At 41.3% G+C, this 14,130-nt stretch overlaps 1 protein-coding gene across 1 annotated transcript in view; it reads left to right on the top strand.

Moving 5' to 3' along the window:
* The window catches only part of gabbr2 (gamma-aminobutyric acid (GABA) B receptor, 2), a 245,769-nt gene that overhangs the window by 183,451 nt on the left and 48,188 nt on the right, over positions 1-14,130 (top strand). The window contains exon 13 of the mRNA XM_036566416.1: positions 394-516. Coding sequence (XP_036422309.1) covers positions 394-516 — 123 coding nt within the window. The remainder of the gene's footprint in view (positions 1-393; positions 517-14,130) is intronic.

Here is a 14,130-nt window from a genome sequence, read left to right as displayed (position 1 = left end):
CAATATTTCCAATGACACGAAAGGTTTTGGCCTGCCTTTGTTTGGCCAATTCCAAAGCCATCAAAAGCCCATGGATCAAAACCAATCGAAGGTTCTATTCTGAGCCTCGAGCTGGGGCACCTGAAAGGAGTCATTGCATTTCTCCCATGTGATTCCTCTAAAGTGCACCCAGTGCCTCCTCTCCGTGACCTTTCCTTTGATTCCGTCCGGGTCAAACGCTGTTAAATAAAAAGAAAAGATCAGACAGGTCCAGCGCTTTCATCCTCCAAAGTTCAGCGTACGAGAGAAGACTCCCTTTTGAATCGTGGGAGCGGTGGTCGGCAATCGCCTGTGTCGTTCTCTTTCTCTTCCTCCATTCACCCCTGCCCATCCCTTTCTTCTCTTTTCCTCCAGATTATCAAGGACCAGAAGCTGCTGATCATCGTAGGGGGGATGCTGCTGATTGATCTCTGCATTCTCATATGCTGGCAGATCGTAGATCCCCTCAAGAGGACAGTTGAACAGTACAGCTTGGAGGTGGGTTTGTGCCTTTAACAACATTTGCAGTGAATCGCCACCACTTGTCACCTTTCTCTTTGATTTGGTCACAAATGAAATTTACACAATTTTCCTCTTAACTAAAATGATCAGCCAAAAGGATGCTTTAACTAGGTTCATGTAGCTAGTAAATAATATTATTTAATAATTTTTTGCTGATAATAACTGGCGATTTTTGGACCAATGAAGAAATGATGTACCTTAACCTTATAAAAAAATATATAACTGTCATATAAGACAGCTGTGCTGTCAAGGGAAAACTCAAAAATTGCATTTTTGGCTAAAATGTCTAGTGTTCAACCAGTCATAAGCGTAATTGTGGTCAGCTGTAGCGAACCAATTGCAGTCTAAGGTTTCTCAGTTCTGGTGTTATTTTTGGCTCAGGAAGTGAGCCATCTTGCCCCTCCCCCTCCTGTCCCTGGTGGAGGGAGGCCAGTGGGGATGTGGCGTATTGGCACAAGACGTCGGAAAAGAGACATTTGGACGTGTCTTCCTCTCACTGTTGTATAGGGGGCTACGTGCAGAAAAGAGAATTAAGTGGGCCTCCAGAATAGCCTGGACATTTTGGAGCTCTGCTTGCTTTAGTCATGTGCCAAACACTGTCACCACTGATTAGACATGTTTAACTGAGCACACGCACGAGACAGATAATGTTGTCAGTGACCTGGCGGATACAGTATTATGTCGTGTTTTTGTGGCAGATTGGTGGGATCATTTCAGAGCCTGTATCGGGCAGTATATGCAAGTACATTGACATGTTATTACAGCAGTAAGTTTAATATAGTGACTGATGTGCGTTAAGTGGAGCGACAGATGAATATGAAGATATTTTGGTGTATCTAGATCACTGGTAGAATTTGAAACTCTTATATCTTAAAGCCAGCAAGACCTTGAACCACCATGGACTTGGCCTACCGCCACTGGCTAGCATCTTTTACAAACTTAAATTAGCACAGACCACAGTTCATTCCAGTTCACAGCAGCCATCAGAGGTCCCTCGCAGACCTAGATGCAGGGAGGATTGAGAGCTGTCTTTCATCGAAGTTGAGTTTGTTGGAAAAGTCTTGTGTATAAATCAGGGATGTCCCTGAGTAGTCAAGTACTCAAGTTGCAAGTTGCATCTGTATCCTGAAATCACTGTTCAGGTGTTTATATTTCATTTCAAAAAGACGGAAAAAATATATAGGCTGATTCAGTGTACCAAGGACACATTGTTAAGGATGTGACTGGCTCTGGCACAGCTTTTTACTAGCTAGCCTATGCACTCTAGCTGATGTTAGCTAGAAGAAACAATGAAATTATATTTCTCATAAATTAATGTATTGGCACTTTGTCCACAGAGGAGAAAAGACCTCATGTAGAACATGATGAGTTCTCATCAGAAGTGGTTAGCTGTAGTATTAGTTCATTAGCTCATCTGACAAGGCAACCTTCATTACTTATCCATCATGAAAACCTACTGATTTCCCTTGGCTGTCCTGGAAATGTAAAACATGTTTTCAAGTATATTCCTCTACGTGCTGTGAATTTCTTTTGCGTCCCACTGGTGCTACTGCCATTTTCAGAATGCACATTGCCTGTATACTCACATTATACAGTATACTGATTTTTGATATTCTACCCTCTATGCAGATGTAAGAAATAGGTCATTCTCTTTTGTAATTTATTCTTCTTTCTAAGTGAAGTCATCTTTGAATGCAGCCATCTCGCCTGTTTTTATATGAACAGAAAATATTCCAACAAAGCTGAACATTAGATTTTTTGTCATGAACTACCATTTTGAGTAAGCAAATGAATGCATAGCAATATGCTTCTGTCACCTCTCATAGTTCCTGTGATTGAAAAAATGTTTCCGACATCTAAAATAAGCTGATAGGAAAATGATTTGAATAGTAGTCTGCAATGTATGCTTGCAGTTGTTCAGAAACCACGCAGCATGTTATCCTAGTGGCAGACTGAGCTGCTTGATGCATTACTTTAACCAGTTTAAAGCCCTTTGCACCACAACCACTAGATCATGTGAAGTTTTCTTGGCTTTCTCTAAAAGTGTGGATGCCACTGGATGAGACTTGGATGGAATGAGTCTTCATTCACTGTATTTCTCTCATTGAGCTTTGTACACTATTGTGTTCCAATCCCCTCTTAGCAGCCTAGCAGTCTCCCTGAAGCACAGAGGTCTATGGCTCCCAAAGCCCCTCAGAGCAGGCCAGAGAGAAACAGTGCAGGGAATTACTGGTCCGCCACAAGCAGGCATGGTGAACTGTGCCATCAGACCAATGGAATCATAGCCGTCTCCTCCCTGGAGAAGTCTAGGCAGGAAGATTAGCACAGATTTATTGATGCTAGGAAAAGGCCCATTCATTCCACCATTGCTTCAGGGTACTTAGACCAGCCCCCCTCCCTTCCTCTCCAATTTCCAGTGCTTTATGTGACATGCTGTAGGTGCACTGCAAAGGCAACATTCACAGGTCCTAAGAGCTGACCTTGTCTGCCTGGGCATGTGACTTATGACCAGTACGAACACAGTGGTCTTTTATCTCTAGGTATGGCTTCTGTCAGGTCCAGTGTTTCCGGGCGGGGGACTGGAGCATGGTCAGTCTCGACCCAGTCTTGGGGGGCTGGGGCAGCGGTCAGTGGGGGCAGATTCTGGCCTGCCACTGCTGCTTAAAAAAATTGTAGAGAAAACACTGAGGTCAGCTGATTGCAGGCCTTTATCATACATATTTCAAATCAGGTTTTGTCCTTTCATATAGCAGTTTTTGCAGGGAGGTTTTTATGTGCTTGTATTGTTTGTCTAAAAGGAAACCTCCGGGAACTGAATGTGCAGTCAGAGCCTAACAGGGTCAATGAGGCTACGCAGAAAAAGGGCACTCACCAGGGAGTAACCCAAAAAAGAAGCAAAGAATAAACTCCACTCCCCTTCACTCATTCTCCCTACGCTCAGCCCTCCTCTGGCATTGTTTTGTTAAAGGAAAACTACATCAATTTTTCACAGTTTTCTGCATAATTCAGCTCTTGAGATGTAAACATTCACAGTGATTTGATTCATTGTTGAGAAACTTATCGACTTCTTTATGTGGGTGGTGATAGAAACCAGGGGTTGCAATGTCTACAACGCAAAAATACTCAATTACGATCCCAAAAAATAACTGAACCTGCAGTTTTGAATATGAGTTTGAATATGTAATGTTGAAGGACTTTTTTGTCTTGCATGTTCCTCTTCACTGCAAATGGATAAAAATATGTAACTTTTAGGCTTAAATCTAATCTTAAAACTCAATGTGACAAACATCAGCCAGTGTATTTGTAACCATTTCATGTAATAACTTTCTGTGATGGAGCTTTTCGGGGCATTAAACATTTCAGACATCTGGTTCCTATTACCACTGCTGTGACTTGGTGTTCTGCCTTGGTAATTTTTTCTAGAACCACACTGAAAGACTTTGTTTACATCTTAACCATTTAACTATACAGACATTTTTTAAAATTGGTGGAATTCCACTTTATGTGAAAAGTCCAGGTTCTTCTTTATATGTTGTGAGGGCCCTTAGCCACTTGCATAAAAGCTTAAGGCAAAGTAAAATGCTTAAGGAATCGATTTAAAGCTGTACATTTACATTTATATTTTGCACCTGTCAGAAACTGAAGTGATAGAAGACTTAAACTTTGAGTCTAATAAAATAGATTTTTTTCACTGTGCACTTAAACATTTCCCTGAAGAGATTTTACGCAGCTCACTTAAGGTAAAGAGAAAAGTACAAAATTCATATAAGATGTTTACTTAAGAAGTCTGCCAAGATACTTCTGATATGTGCACTGGGAGGCAGTGTCATAAAAATCATACCAGCATATTTAGACAACAAAGAAGAAACCTAAGGACGACAATCAATTATCAACCATGGGAAAACGTCTTGCATTGCGTTGTAGTAGAGAGAGAATGGATAGAACAAGTGAATTGTTGGATGCCATAAAGAAGATATTTGTATCGTGTGGTATTTTATTTAGTTTTATTTTGAGTTTTGTCCCAATCTCAGTGCTAATCTAATGCTGCTGCTCAACCAGTCAGCACAACCCTGCAGATTGGCACACCATGCAGATGATATGGTGGTGTGTATCAGTGGCATTTGCAGAAATTTTTGGCTAGGCCTGTCAAAAAGGGTGAAGGCCAACTTGTTAGATATTTCCTAGACATTTTCTAAACCCACAATGTCATAACATCTGGCTATAGCCTATTGCTGACAGCAGTCATTATGCCTATTCAAACACACTATGGTGATACAAAACAAACTGTGCACACATCTACCAGAATGCGAGATTCACATAAACACAAGCAGCACTACAACAGCCTTCACTGTAAAGCATCCGTCCACATGTGACCGGTACAATTTTTGCAATGAAGACAACATAATAAAGTCAAATGAGAAAACTCAGAGCTTGGGATTGGTCAGTTGGACTATACCTCAGTCATTCAGGAATTTCGCAGAGATCATAACAGTTTTGATTATCTATTATGCAATGATAGCGCTCACAAATCAACAGAAAACAAATCAAATTTCATTATCTTTAAAAAATGCTGCTTAATAAATTTTCTTTCCTCATTTGATTGGGTAGATCAATCTCTGTATTTCCCAACCCACCCAGGCCAACCCACGGCTATGCCCCTGGTGTGCATGTCAGCTCCTCTGCAAATTATGATTCTCTGTTTACTTGCATCAGTAGAGGTATAAATCAGCCTTGAGTCGAATGGCTTACCAGAGCAGAATGATGCTGAATGTGTCCTGTGCGTGTTGAGTATGCTGGCCCAGCTGCACTGGGCCTTCTGCTCCCTCGCTGCTCAGCTAAAAGTTTCTCAGTAAGGGCCAGAGCAAAGTCAAGCTGCTCCACTTGGGCGTATGTTGATCCAGATCCAGCCAAAAGAACAGGAGGGGAGCAGACTGGGATGAAAGTGGGCCATCTTTGGTGCAGAGACTCACAGCATTGCCGTCAGAATGCACAGAGAGAGGCTGGAGAGCTTTTATAGACTGTAACACCTTCTTAGGGATGGTCACTGTTATGATTCTGTCAGTTAAGATCAGTTGAAGGTATTTAAATAAGCAAGTTGTAACTAAATTGTCTATTTCGGTAGCTTTTCCAATATAGCATGACATTGAAGAAACAGGGAGTGAAAATGTAACTTGAGCGGCCTGACATGCACGGCTGTATGGATGTAAAAGTCTATGAAGCAAGGAGAGAGCGTGAGTAGGAGAGAGAGAGAGAGAGAGAGAGAGAGAGAGAGAAGCATACTGCAATATAGGATCCTATAGAACCCAACTACCTGTGACATTGTGAGTGTGTGTATGTGAGTGTGTGTGTGATGAAGGACAAAGAGCTGATTAGCATTCTACAGGGTCCTCCTGCAACACTCACCGTGCCCGCTGCTCCCGTTCCCGTGCCGACGCTGCAGCAAGCACAGTCTGCCTGCACACAATATTGCAGAGAGCCATTGCCATGGCAACGGCCATGGTTTCTGACACCCATAAACCAGCATCGCCATCCCTGATCCGCAGACAGAGGAGAAATAAAAAACAACAACAGAAACAGCGTGCTGTTTGACACGTACCACAGCAAGGCAATATACTTCAGATTATTCAGTACAAATGAGTGTGTGTTATGCCGTTTTTCACACCAGGCTTAGCGGTACAGTACAGTTACAGATCCATGATTGTGTGTTTTGTCATCTTTTCCTCTGAAAAGTGACCTGTACCATACTTTAGGACCAACATTGGATTTGATTCCCTTTCACATCATGGTAAGAGTTTAAAAAAAACAGGACGTATGGGTGGAGCTAGAAATGTAATCATTACAGAATCATCACATGGTGTCACTCCAGTCAACAACCACCATTTAAATAAGCACCAGCTAGCCAGAATTGTTGTCTGTGACTCCTCACGAATGCAGAGTTAACCTTTTGGGGTCTAAGGGCATTTTTTCAATTTTTACATGTCTTTTTAAAGTTTTACATGTCTTTTCAAAATGTTTTTTTTATCTTAATCACTACTTACTAAAACTGCAGCAACTTTAGCGGCTATAAACTCTTTGCACACCATTTCACATGTGTCTCCAATGTGGACTGAATACAGAATAAAGGATTTCCAGCGTGATGGGTCAGTCCTTAGTGATTTCCTGAGTGTCCATAGGTCAGATTCACACAAAACGTAGACGGTCACAAGAATCCACCAGTTACACATGGTGAGATGGTGAGAGGCAGATGAAGTGTATCTCAACCCCTCTGCATAGTCTCATAACTTCAGATGTGAGTGCCGTGCAATCTGGCGATAAGATGGAATGGAAAGTGCGACTCTACAAATTCAGGAAATGTTTGAACCGTATTTCCGCACTGTATTATAACAAAGATAGAGAAACACAGATAGAAACATGGAATTTGACATGCAGGTGAGTTAACGCACCCCAGAGGGTTAAAGTTGAATCAGAATCAGTAGTTTACTGTTTTCTCTAATGTCACAAGAGAAATGATGTGACCACCACATAACCTACAGAGAACCCCACCTACTTTTATGGTTCTGTTGTATGATGTGAAATGAACACAGGTACTTGGTGAGAGTACAGATTGGTCTGAGTTTGGATAGTAGCTGTAGCATTCTATAGCACACTGCCCAGTGGAAAACCACCTTCAGATACATGCAAAGTCACATTTGAACACAAATAGTAAATGTAAGATGTGCTCATATTATGTACTCACACGTTATAAAACCACACAGCTTTTATAGAAGCACAGAGCCGATTGTGACGCTTCTGTGAGACTGTGGGGGCCGAGGAAAAGTTGGCCCAGATTTATGCACACACTGATCAACTCACACAGCTCAACAGTGCAGTACATACGCAGAAAGAGGCACATTTACAGGTTTATGCAAACGCACAGAAAGTTTGTCATTTTTTTTTTTACCGCAAGCACAAACACACACACATAATAAGACTTCTGCGCATTGTGTCTCTCTTCCCATCCATTACTGCTCTCCTGCTTTCACCACTCTCTTCACCTGAATGGGAGTGTGTTGTCTGTCAAACTGTCTAGAGTGCTCACGTCTCAGTACTCTCTCTCTATCTCTATCTGCCTCTCTCTCATGGTCTCTCTCTCTACCTGTCTGCCGCTCCCTCTATCGATCTTTTGGCCTCTCTCTCTCTCCCCTTCTACTTTCTCTCTCTCTCTCTCACCCACCTTCACTTTCTCTCCCTTTTTCTCTTTCTCTCCATCCCTCGCTCACTTTCTATTTCCTTTTCTCCCTTTCTTTTTTCTTTTTTCTTCAATCTCACCCACCTTCACTTTCTTTCTCTCTTCCTCTCTTTCTTCTTTCTTCTCTCTCTCTCTCTCTCTCTCTCTCTCTGCGGGCAGGCAGGGCATGAGTCACCAGTATTTTTTTTGATGTGCAAATGCACTTTCTAAGATGGATCTTTAATACAGACAGTAATTGGTCTGAACATGTAGGTGCTCATTATCGGCTGCTGGAGACGCCAGATACGGTCTGGACTCTAGAGTGTGGCCTGGTTCACTGTGGAGGCTGGCAAGAGCACTCAGAATGTTCCAGAATCCCAGCAGGAGAGCTGCCATACACACATGCACACAAACACACACACACACATGGACAGTCCCATGGGACAGGCCAAGTCAAGAGCAGGATGGGCAGGAAAATCAACCTGTCAGGCCTTGGGGTGCTCACTCACTTACACTTGGCACATTGTCTGTCTTCTCTCCACTCTTTTGAGGAAGCTCAGTACAGATATACTGCTGGAGACTGCTTCAAAGACAGCAGGGGCTGAATAATGGAATGTGGGGTGTTTGTTTGTGTGTGTGTGTGTGAATGTGTGTGTGTCACTTTCAGTACACACACACATGCACACACACACAGCAGAGAAATAAGTATTCAGCATTCACACACAAACCTTCATCTCATCCTCACATACTGTCCAGGCCCAGCAGGCTCTGTGAGAATCATCACAATGACACATGAAGGACACATCTGCATCTGACAGTATGCTTATGTGTTCAGGCCTATCACGATCACAATTTTGATTAACAACAAGGCGCAGTGGGCGGTGTCGCCTCACAGCAAGAAGGCCCTGGCTTTGATTCCCCGGCCAGGGCGACAAGGGTCCTTTTTGTGTGGAGTTTGTATGTTCTCCCCGTGTCTGTATGGGTTTCCTCTGGGTGCTCCAGTTTCCTCCCAAAGTCCAAAGACATGCAGTCAGGCCAACTGGTAATACTAAATTACCCCTAGGTGTATGTGTATGTGAATATGTAAGTCTGTGTGTCTGCTCTGTGATGGACTGGCAACCTCTCCAGGGTGTTTTAAGCCTTAATCCATTAGGAAATATGTATGTCGCTTCAAAATATAACTATAAATATTTCAAAATATAAAAATATTTTGTAAAAATGTATTTTAAACCAAGACAAAAGTACATCAGCACAACCAATTTTTTGAAGTGAGCATGTGGTTTTATTTACAAAATACAATTATGGATTTGCATTTCAAATATAAATTGTAGTAATTTATTAAAACAAAAACTGAAGTAAATGTTTCTTATGCAGTTTTGTTTCTAAATTTTATCTCTGCCATTTTGTCTGCAATGTTCCATCCAGAATAGTGTCCTACTTTTCCTGAAAATACAAATTAAATAAATATATGTGAAATTAATTGTTGTCCAAAGTATATATCTTTTGAATAGCTTGTATCACAGCAAGAAATAACCTAACAGGGCAATACACTAAATATTGAATTGTTAAAAAAGTTAAACGTGTCAATACATTTTTTAGAAAACATACATTTCCGCCAGTGTTTGAGAATATATTGCTATAAAATAATGTATTTAGCTATGACTGTATATATTACTGGGCATTTTTCCTGTATTTTTTTAACTGAAAAATATATGCCAATATATTTTTTTAGATTTAGATTGTACATTTTTCTCTTAAGAGTGTAAAAATATGAGTAAAAGCACTGCAATAATAAATGCTAAGACCATTAGCATTAGCTACCTAACTAACAAATAAATAAACATTTGCCTAGGGATACACGATGATAGCAGCATCATGTCAGTAACACAACATAATTGCTTAAAAAAAACTTTGCTTAAAAAAGATCAAAAGGTTTAGGTAAGGCTGGGCCACTGTGCTAAAATATATACATTTTATAATATTTGGATTTTATAATAAGAAATAAATGTTACATCACTCTGTAATGCTAATACAGGTAGATATAGTCCCAATTTCTGCACATTATAAATGTGTACATATCTGCAAATATGTACATTTAGGTATCAGCAGAGACGTACATGAAAAATAGCATCATCCCACAATTCCCATATCGATGCATCCCTACATCCCCTACATCCTACATGTGCTACCTCAGTTAAAAACTAGCCTTTTTTTTTCTTAAGATGTTGTGAAATCTAACAAAAGGAAAAATAAGCATGGTTAGCTTCAATAATTGCGATTAGCTGAATTATTAAGAGAATAATTTATACATTTTGACAGGCATATGTGTGTTAGGCCTTAACCGTCTTTCTGCTATGCTGGTGAACAACAATTACTGACCTCTCATTGACCTTTGGGCTACATTTTACTGATGGCTCAAAATTCATGCATGAAGTTTATAGCTGAAATAACAAATTGGCTATTTAAGTTAGACTTAATGTCACTTGTTAAATGTCTAGTGCTTCGTCCTCATAAGAACGTGTACACAAACACAAACGTGTGTGTCTCTCAGTCTGAAGGACACTGGGTGGCGGTTGATATTAAATGGCTTTAGTGGTTGTGTGAATCGATGGCTCTACAAAGCAAATGGAGTCGTTTAGGGCTAAAACGGCACCCACCTCAGGCCTGAATCAATCAGGAAGAGAAGGAGGGGAAAATCAAGTGTTGCATTAAGAAGCACATTGCTATTAGCTGCCATACGTGATGCGAATGGTTTTAGCTCAAGTTTACCTCGTCTGCCCTGATCGTAATTAGAGTGGTACAGCTGGACTAGTAGACATCACTGGGGCTGATTCAGATCTACTGCATGGTCTAGAGAGAGGAAGTTTTAGACTGCACTCACAAGACGTTTTTGGTATTCGTTAAAATGCATTAATGTGCATTTATGGTTTATTGTAGGTGTATTTATGGGTAGAGATTTATATCCATGACTGGAATCATGTGAGCAGGAAATCCATTTGAAATGCTTGTGAGCAAAATCTGCTGTTGTTCTTCACAGAAGAAAACAGAAAAGACGTGTATGGGTACACGCAATAAACCAGTCATGAGCTGTCCTTGTAGCTCTTTACAGTTGAACTGTACATCTCTTGATGTGAGCTTAGAGCACCTGAAACCATCTTGCTCAACACTGATGTGACTGTAGACCTCCCCAGTCTCCTACGGGCTAATGCATGGTTATGTCAGAGTATGCTGGGGCTGCCAGAAAAAAAATCATTTCAATATTCGCAGAATCCAGTGGAATAATGCACATTCAAATAAAGAAAAAGTCTTTTTGAATGTTTAAAATTACCTCTGCAGCGGCTCCTGGTATGTTGCATGCCAATTATTAACATTATCACACACAGTGGCTACCAGATGGAGGGGAGAACATGTCATTGCTAACCATAAACAGAACAACACTGATTAATTTTGGCTTTAATTAGAATTATATGAGGTTTAAAACATATTGGGGTTATTTGCAAATATCTGACAGGTTTTTAGCAAATCAGTCATTTTGTATGAAGGAATGTGTTATCATTATCATAAATGGGTCAAAATACACTATATGGACAAAAGTATTGGGACACATACACATTACACCCACGGGAGCTTTTCTGACATCCCATTCTAAATCCATAAGCATTAATGTGGAGTTGGTGCCCCCTTTGCAGCTATAACAGCTTCCACTCTTCTGGGAAGCTTTCTACAAGATTTTGGAGTGTGTCTGTGGGAAATTTTTTTCCATTCATCCAGAAGAGCATTTGTGAGGTCAGACACTGATGTTGGACAAGAGGGCCTGGCTCGCAATCTGTTCTAGTTCATTCCAGAGGTGTTCAGTGGGGTTGAGGTCAGGGCTCTGTGCTGGCCAGTCAAGTTCTTCTACACCAAACTCAACCAACCATGCCTTTTTTTTGTTTCGTACGCTGGGGCACAGTCATGCTGGAACATAAAAGGGCCTTCCCCAAACTGTTCCCACAAAGTTGGAAGCATACAGCTGTCCAAAATGTCTTGGCTTGCTGAAGCATTAAGATTTACCCTCACTGGAACTAAGGGGCCTAGGCCATCCCCTGAAAAACAGCCCATTGCATTATGACTCCTCCACCAAACTTTACCTGCCTGACTACATTGTGCCAACTGTACTTTTGGCATTTGCCAAACCCAGACTCGTCTATCAGACTGCCAGACAGAGAAACATGATTCGTCACTCCACAGAATACATTTCCACTGCTCCAGAGTCCAGTGGCGACGTGCTTTACACCCCTCCATCTGACGCTTTGGCGTTGTGCCTGGTGATATAAGGCTTGCGTGTAGCTGCTCGGCCATGCAAACCCATGCCTTGAAGCTCCCAGCATAGTTTTTGTGTTGATGTTAACATCGGAAGAGGTTTGGAACTCTGTACTTACTGTGTCAGCAGAGCATTGGTGACTTTTATGCACTATGCGCCTGAGCACTCGGCGACCCTCCTTTTTTCCATCATTTTATGTGGTCTGACACTTCATGGCTGAGTTGCTATGGTTCCTAAATGCTTCCACTTTTCAATAATACCACTCACGGTTGATCATGGAATATCTAGGAGGGAAGAAATTTTGCGAACTGACATGTTTCAACGGTGGCATCCTATTACAGTACCACGCTTGAATTCAGTGAGCTCTTTAGAACAACTCATTCTTTCACAAATGTTTGTAAAGGCACCTGAATTCAATGATTAAGAAATGTGTCCCAATACTTTTGTCCATACAGTGCATGTCATCATATGAGGCAATCGAATGACATGCTTTAGATCGCAGACTTTTTTCGGATGAGCTAACACTCCAAATGTGAACACTTTGTAGCACAGTAGGCTAATAATCATGTAATAATTACAAGGCAGCGAAGTGAGCTGCTTGTTTAGCTGTGTGGCTAAGCTGCTACATATCTATAGCAGCCATCTGCACCAGTTACAGATTGTCAGAATAGATCTAAGTACTGTTTTGACAACCATGTCCCAAGTCGTGAAACCTGGTTTGAGAATCACTGGTTTAAAGGCTATATGGCTTTGGGGATGTTGGTGTTTACTACAACTATGTATTCTACTTCTTTTGTTTGCAAAAAAATAATGAATTTAAAATTGGAATATATTTGAATATTTGATAAACAAACAAGGGTAACATTTGATTTCTGATCCTATCTGACAGACCTAGAGTATGCTCTTTCAAAGGCTCAACTCTGATTGGTAGACATCAGAAGGCAATTAATCATGTCATGCGTGTCTGTTGTCCGTCCGTGTATTGTGTTCATTTATATCAGTGGCAAGAGATGCATTTTGATGGATACCAAATTATCCTTAGTCATTCAGAGGAAATTAAATGCAGAGTTGCTGCAGTTTGAGGTTCATTGATGTCTAGGGATGCAATCTTGCTGAAATCATGCAGCTTTGTTTCAGTAATACAGTCAAAATAGCTGCTGCCAGTGGTGTTGATGACTACTTGTCTCTCTCTCTCTGTCTCTCTCTCTCTCTTCTCTCATGTGATGCAAAGAACTGGTTCAGTCTCTGCCCACTGTTGCTAGGCAACCACTGATTGAGCACGAGGGTGATGCAATTTACCAATTAGAGGCGTTCCAAATGAAAAGTGGTGTCAAGGGTTCCTGTAGTTAGCTGAGAGTATTGTCCATCCGCCAGTACACTCTGATGCTCAGATTGACAGGGCTGTGCTTTCAGAGAGAGGGGAAGGCACACAGCTGGAAGTGGGTAGTGACTAACATGCATGCTTGGATCAGAAGCTTTCAGTGAGGTTCACCAAAGCCACTCTAATGTAAGGAGATGGATGCTGCAGTATGTGGTGCATGCTGTGAAATTTATGACTTCCAATCCTGGGTCATTTGTTACGTGAGTGTCTGCATGTCTGAAGCTCTGTACATGCAGCAAAACAATTCTAAACCTGCATTCAACAAAATAAGTGAATCTCTGTTATGGATGAGTTGTTCATTCTATAAGTGAGTGCAAGCCACAGTTTTTGCCTTCTTCTGATTCTTTCTCTCTTTGTTCTTGTTCTTGTTTTTGTTCTTCTTCTTCTTCTTCTTCTTCTTTTCATCTGTGGGTTCTTTCTTGTTTTTGTTTTTCTTCTTCTGTCTTCAGCTGACAGTATACTTCAAATGATGAAAGAACTGAAAGAACTTGTAGATGGCACTCTTTAGCACTCTGTGTACATCTCAGCATTACTAGAAGGCCACTCCATACAGTTGACCAGTGGCAGTCAGGGGAATGTCTCAGAATGACAGACACAGTAATTAGAACCAGTGGCAGTCAGGGGGAGGTCTCAGAATGAGTGACGCAGTAATTAGGACCAATGGCAGTCAGAAGGGAGGTCTCGGAATGAGTGACGCAG

The sequence above is a fragment of the Colossoma macropomum genome, unplaced genomic scaffold, assembly GCF_904425465.1.
Source record: "Colossoma macropomum unplaced genomic scaffold, Colossoma_macropomum, whole genome shotgun sequence".
In the NCBI taxonomy this organism is placed as follows: Eukaryota; Metazoa; Chordata; class Actinopteri; order Characiformes; family Serrasalmidae; genus Colossoma; species Colossoma macropomum.
The sequence above is the reverse complement of the archived record's forward strand: the minus strand, read 5'-3'. Positions and strand labels throughout refer to the sequence as shown.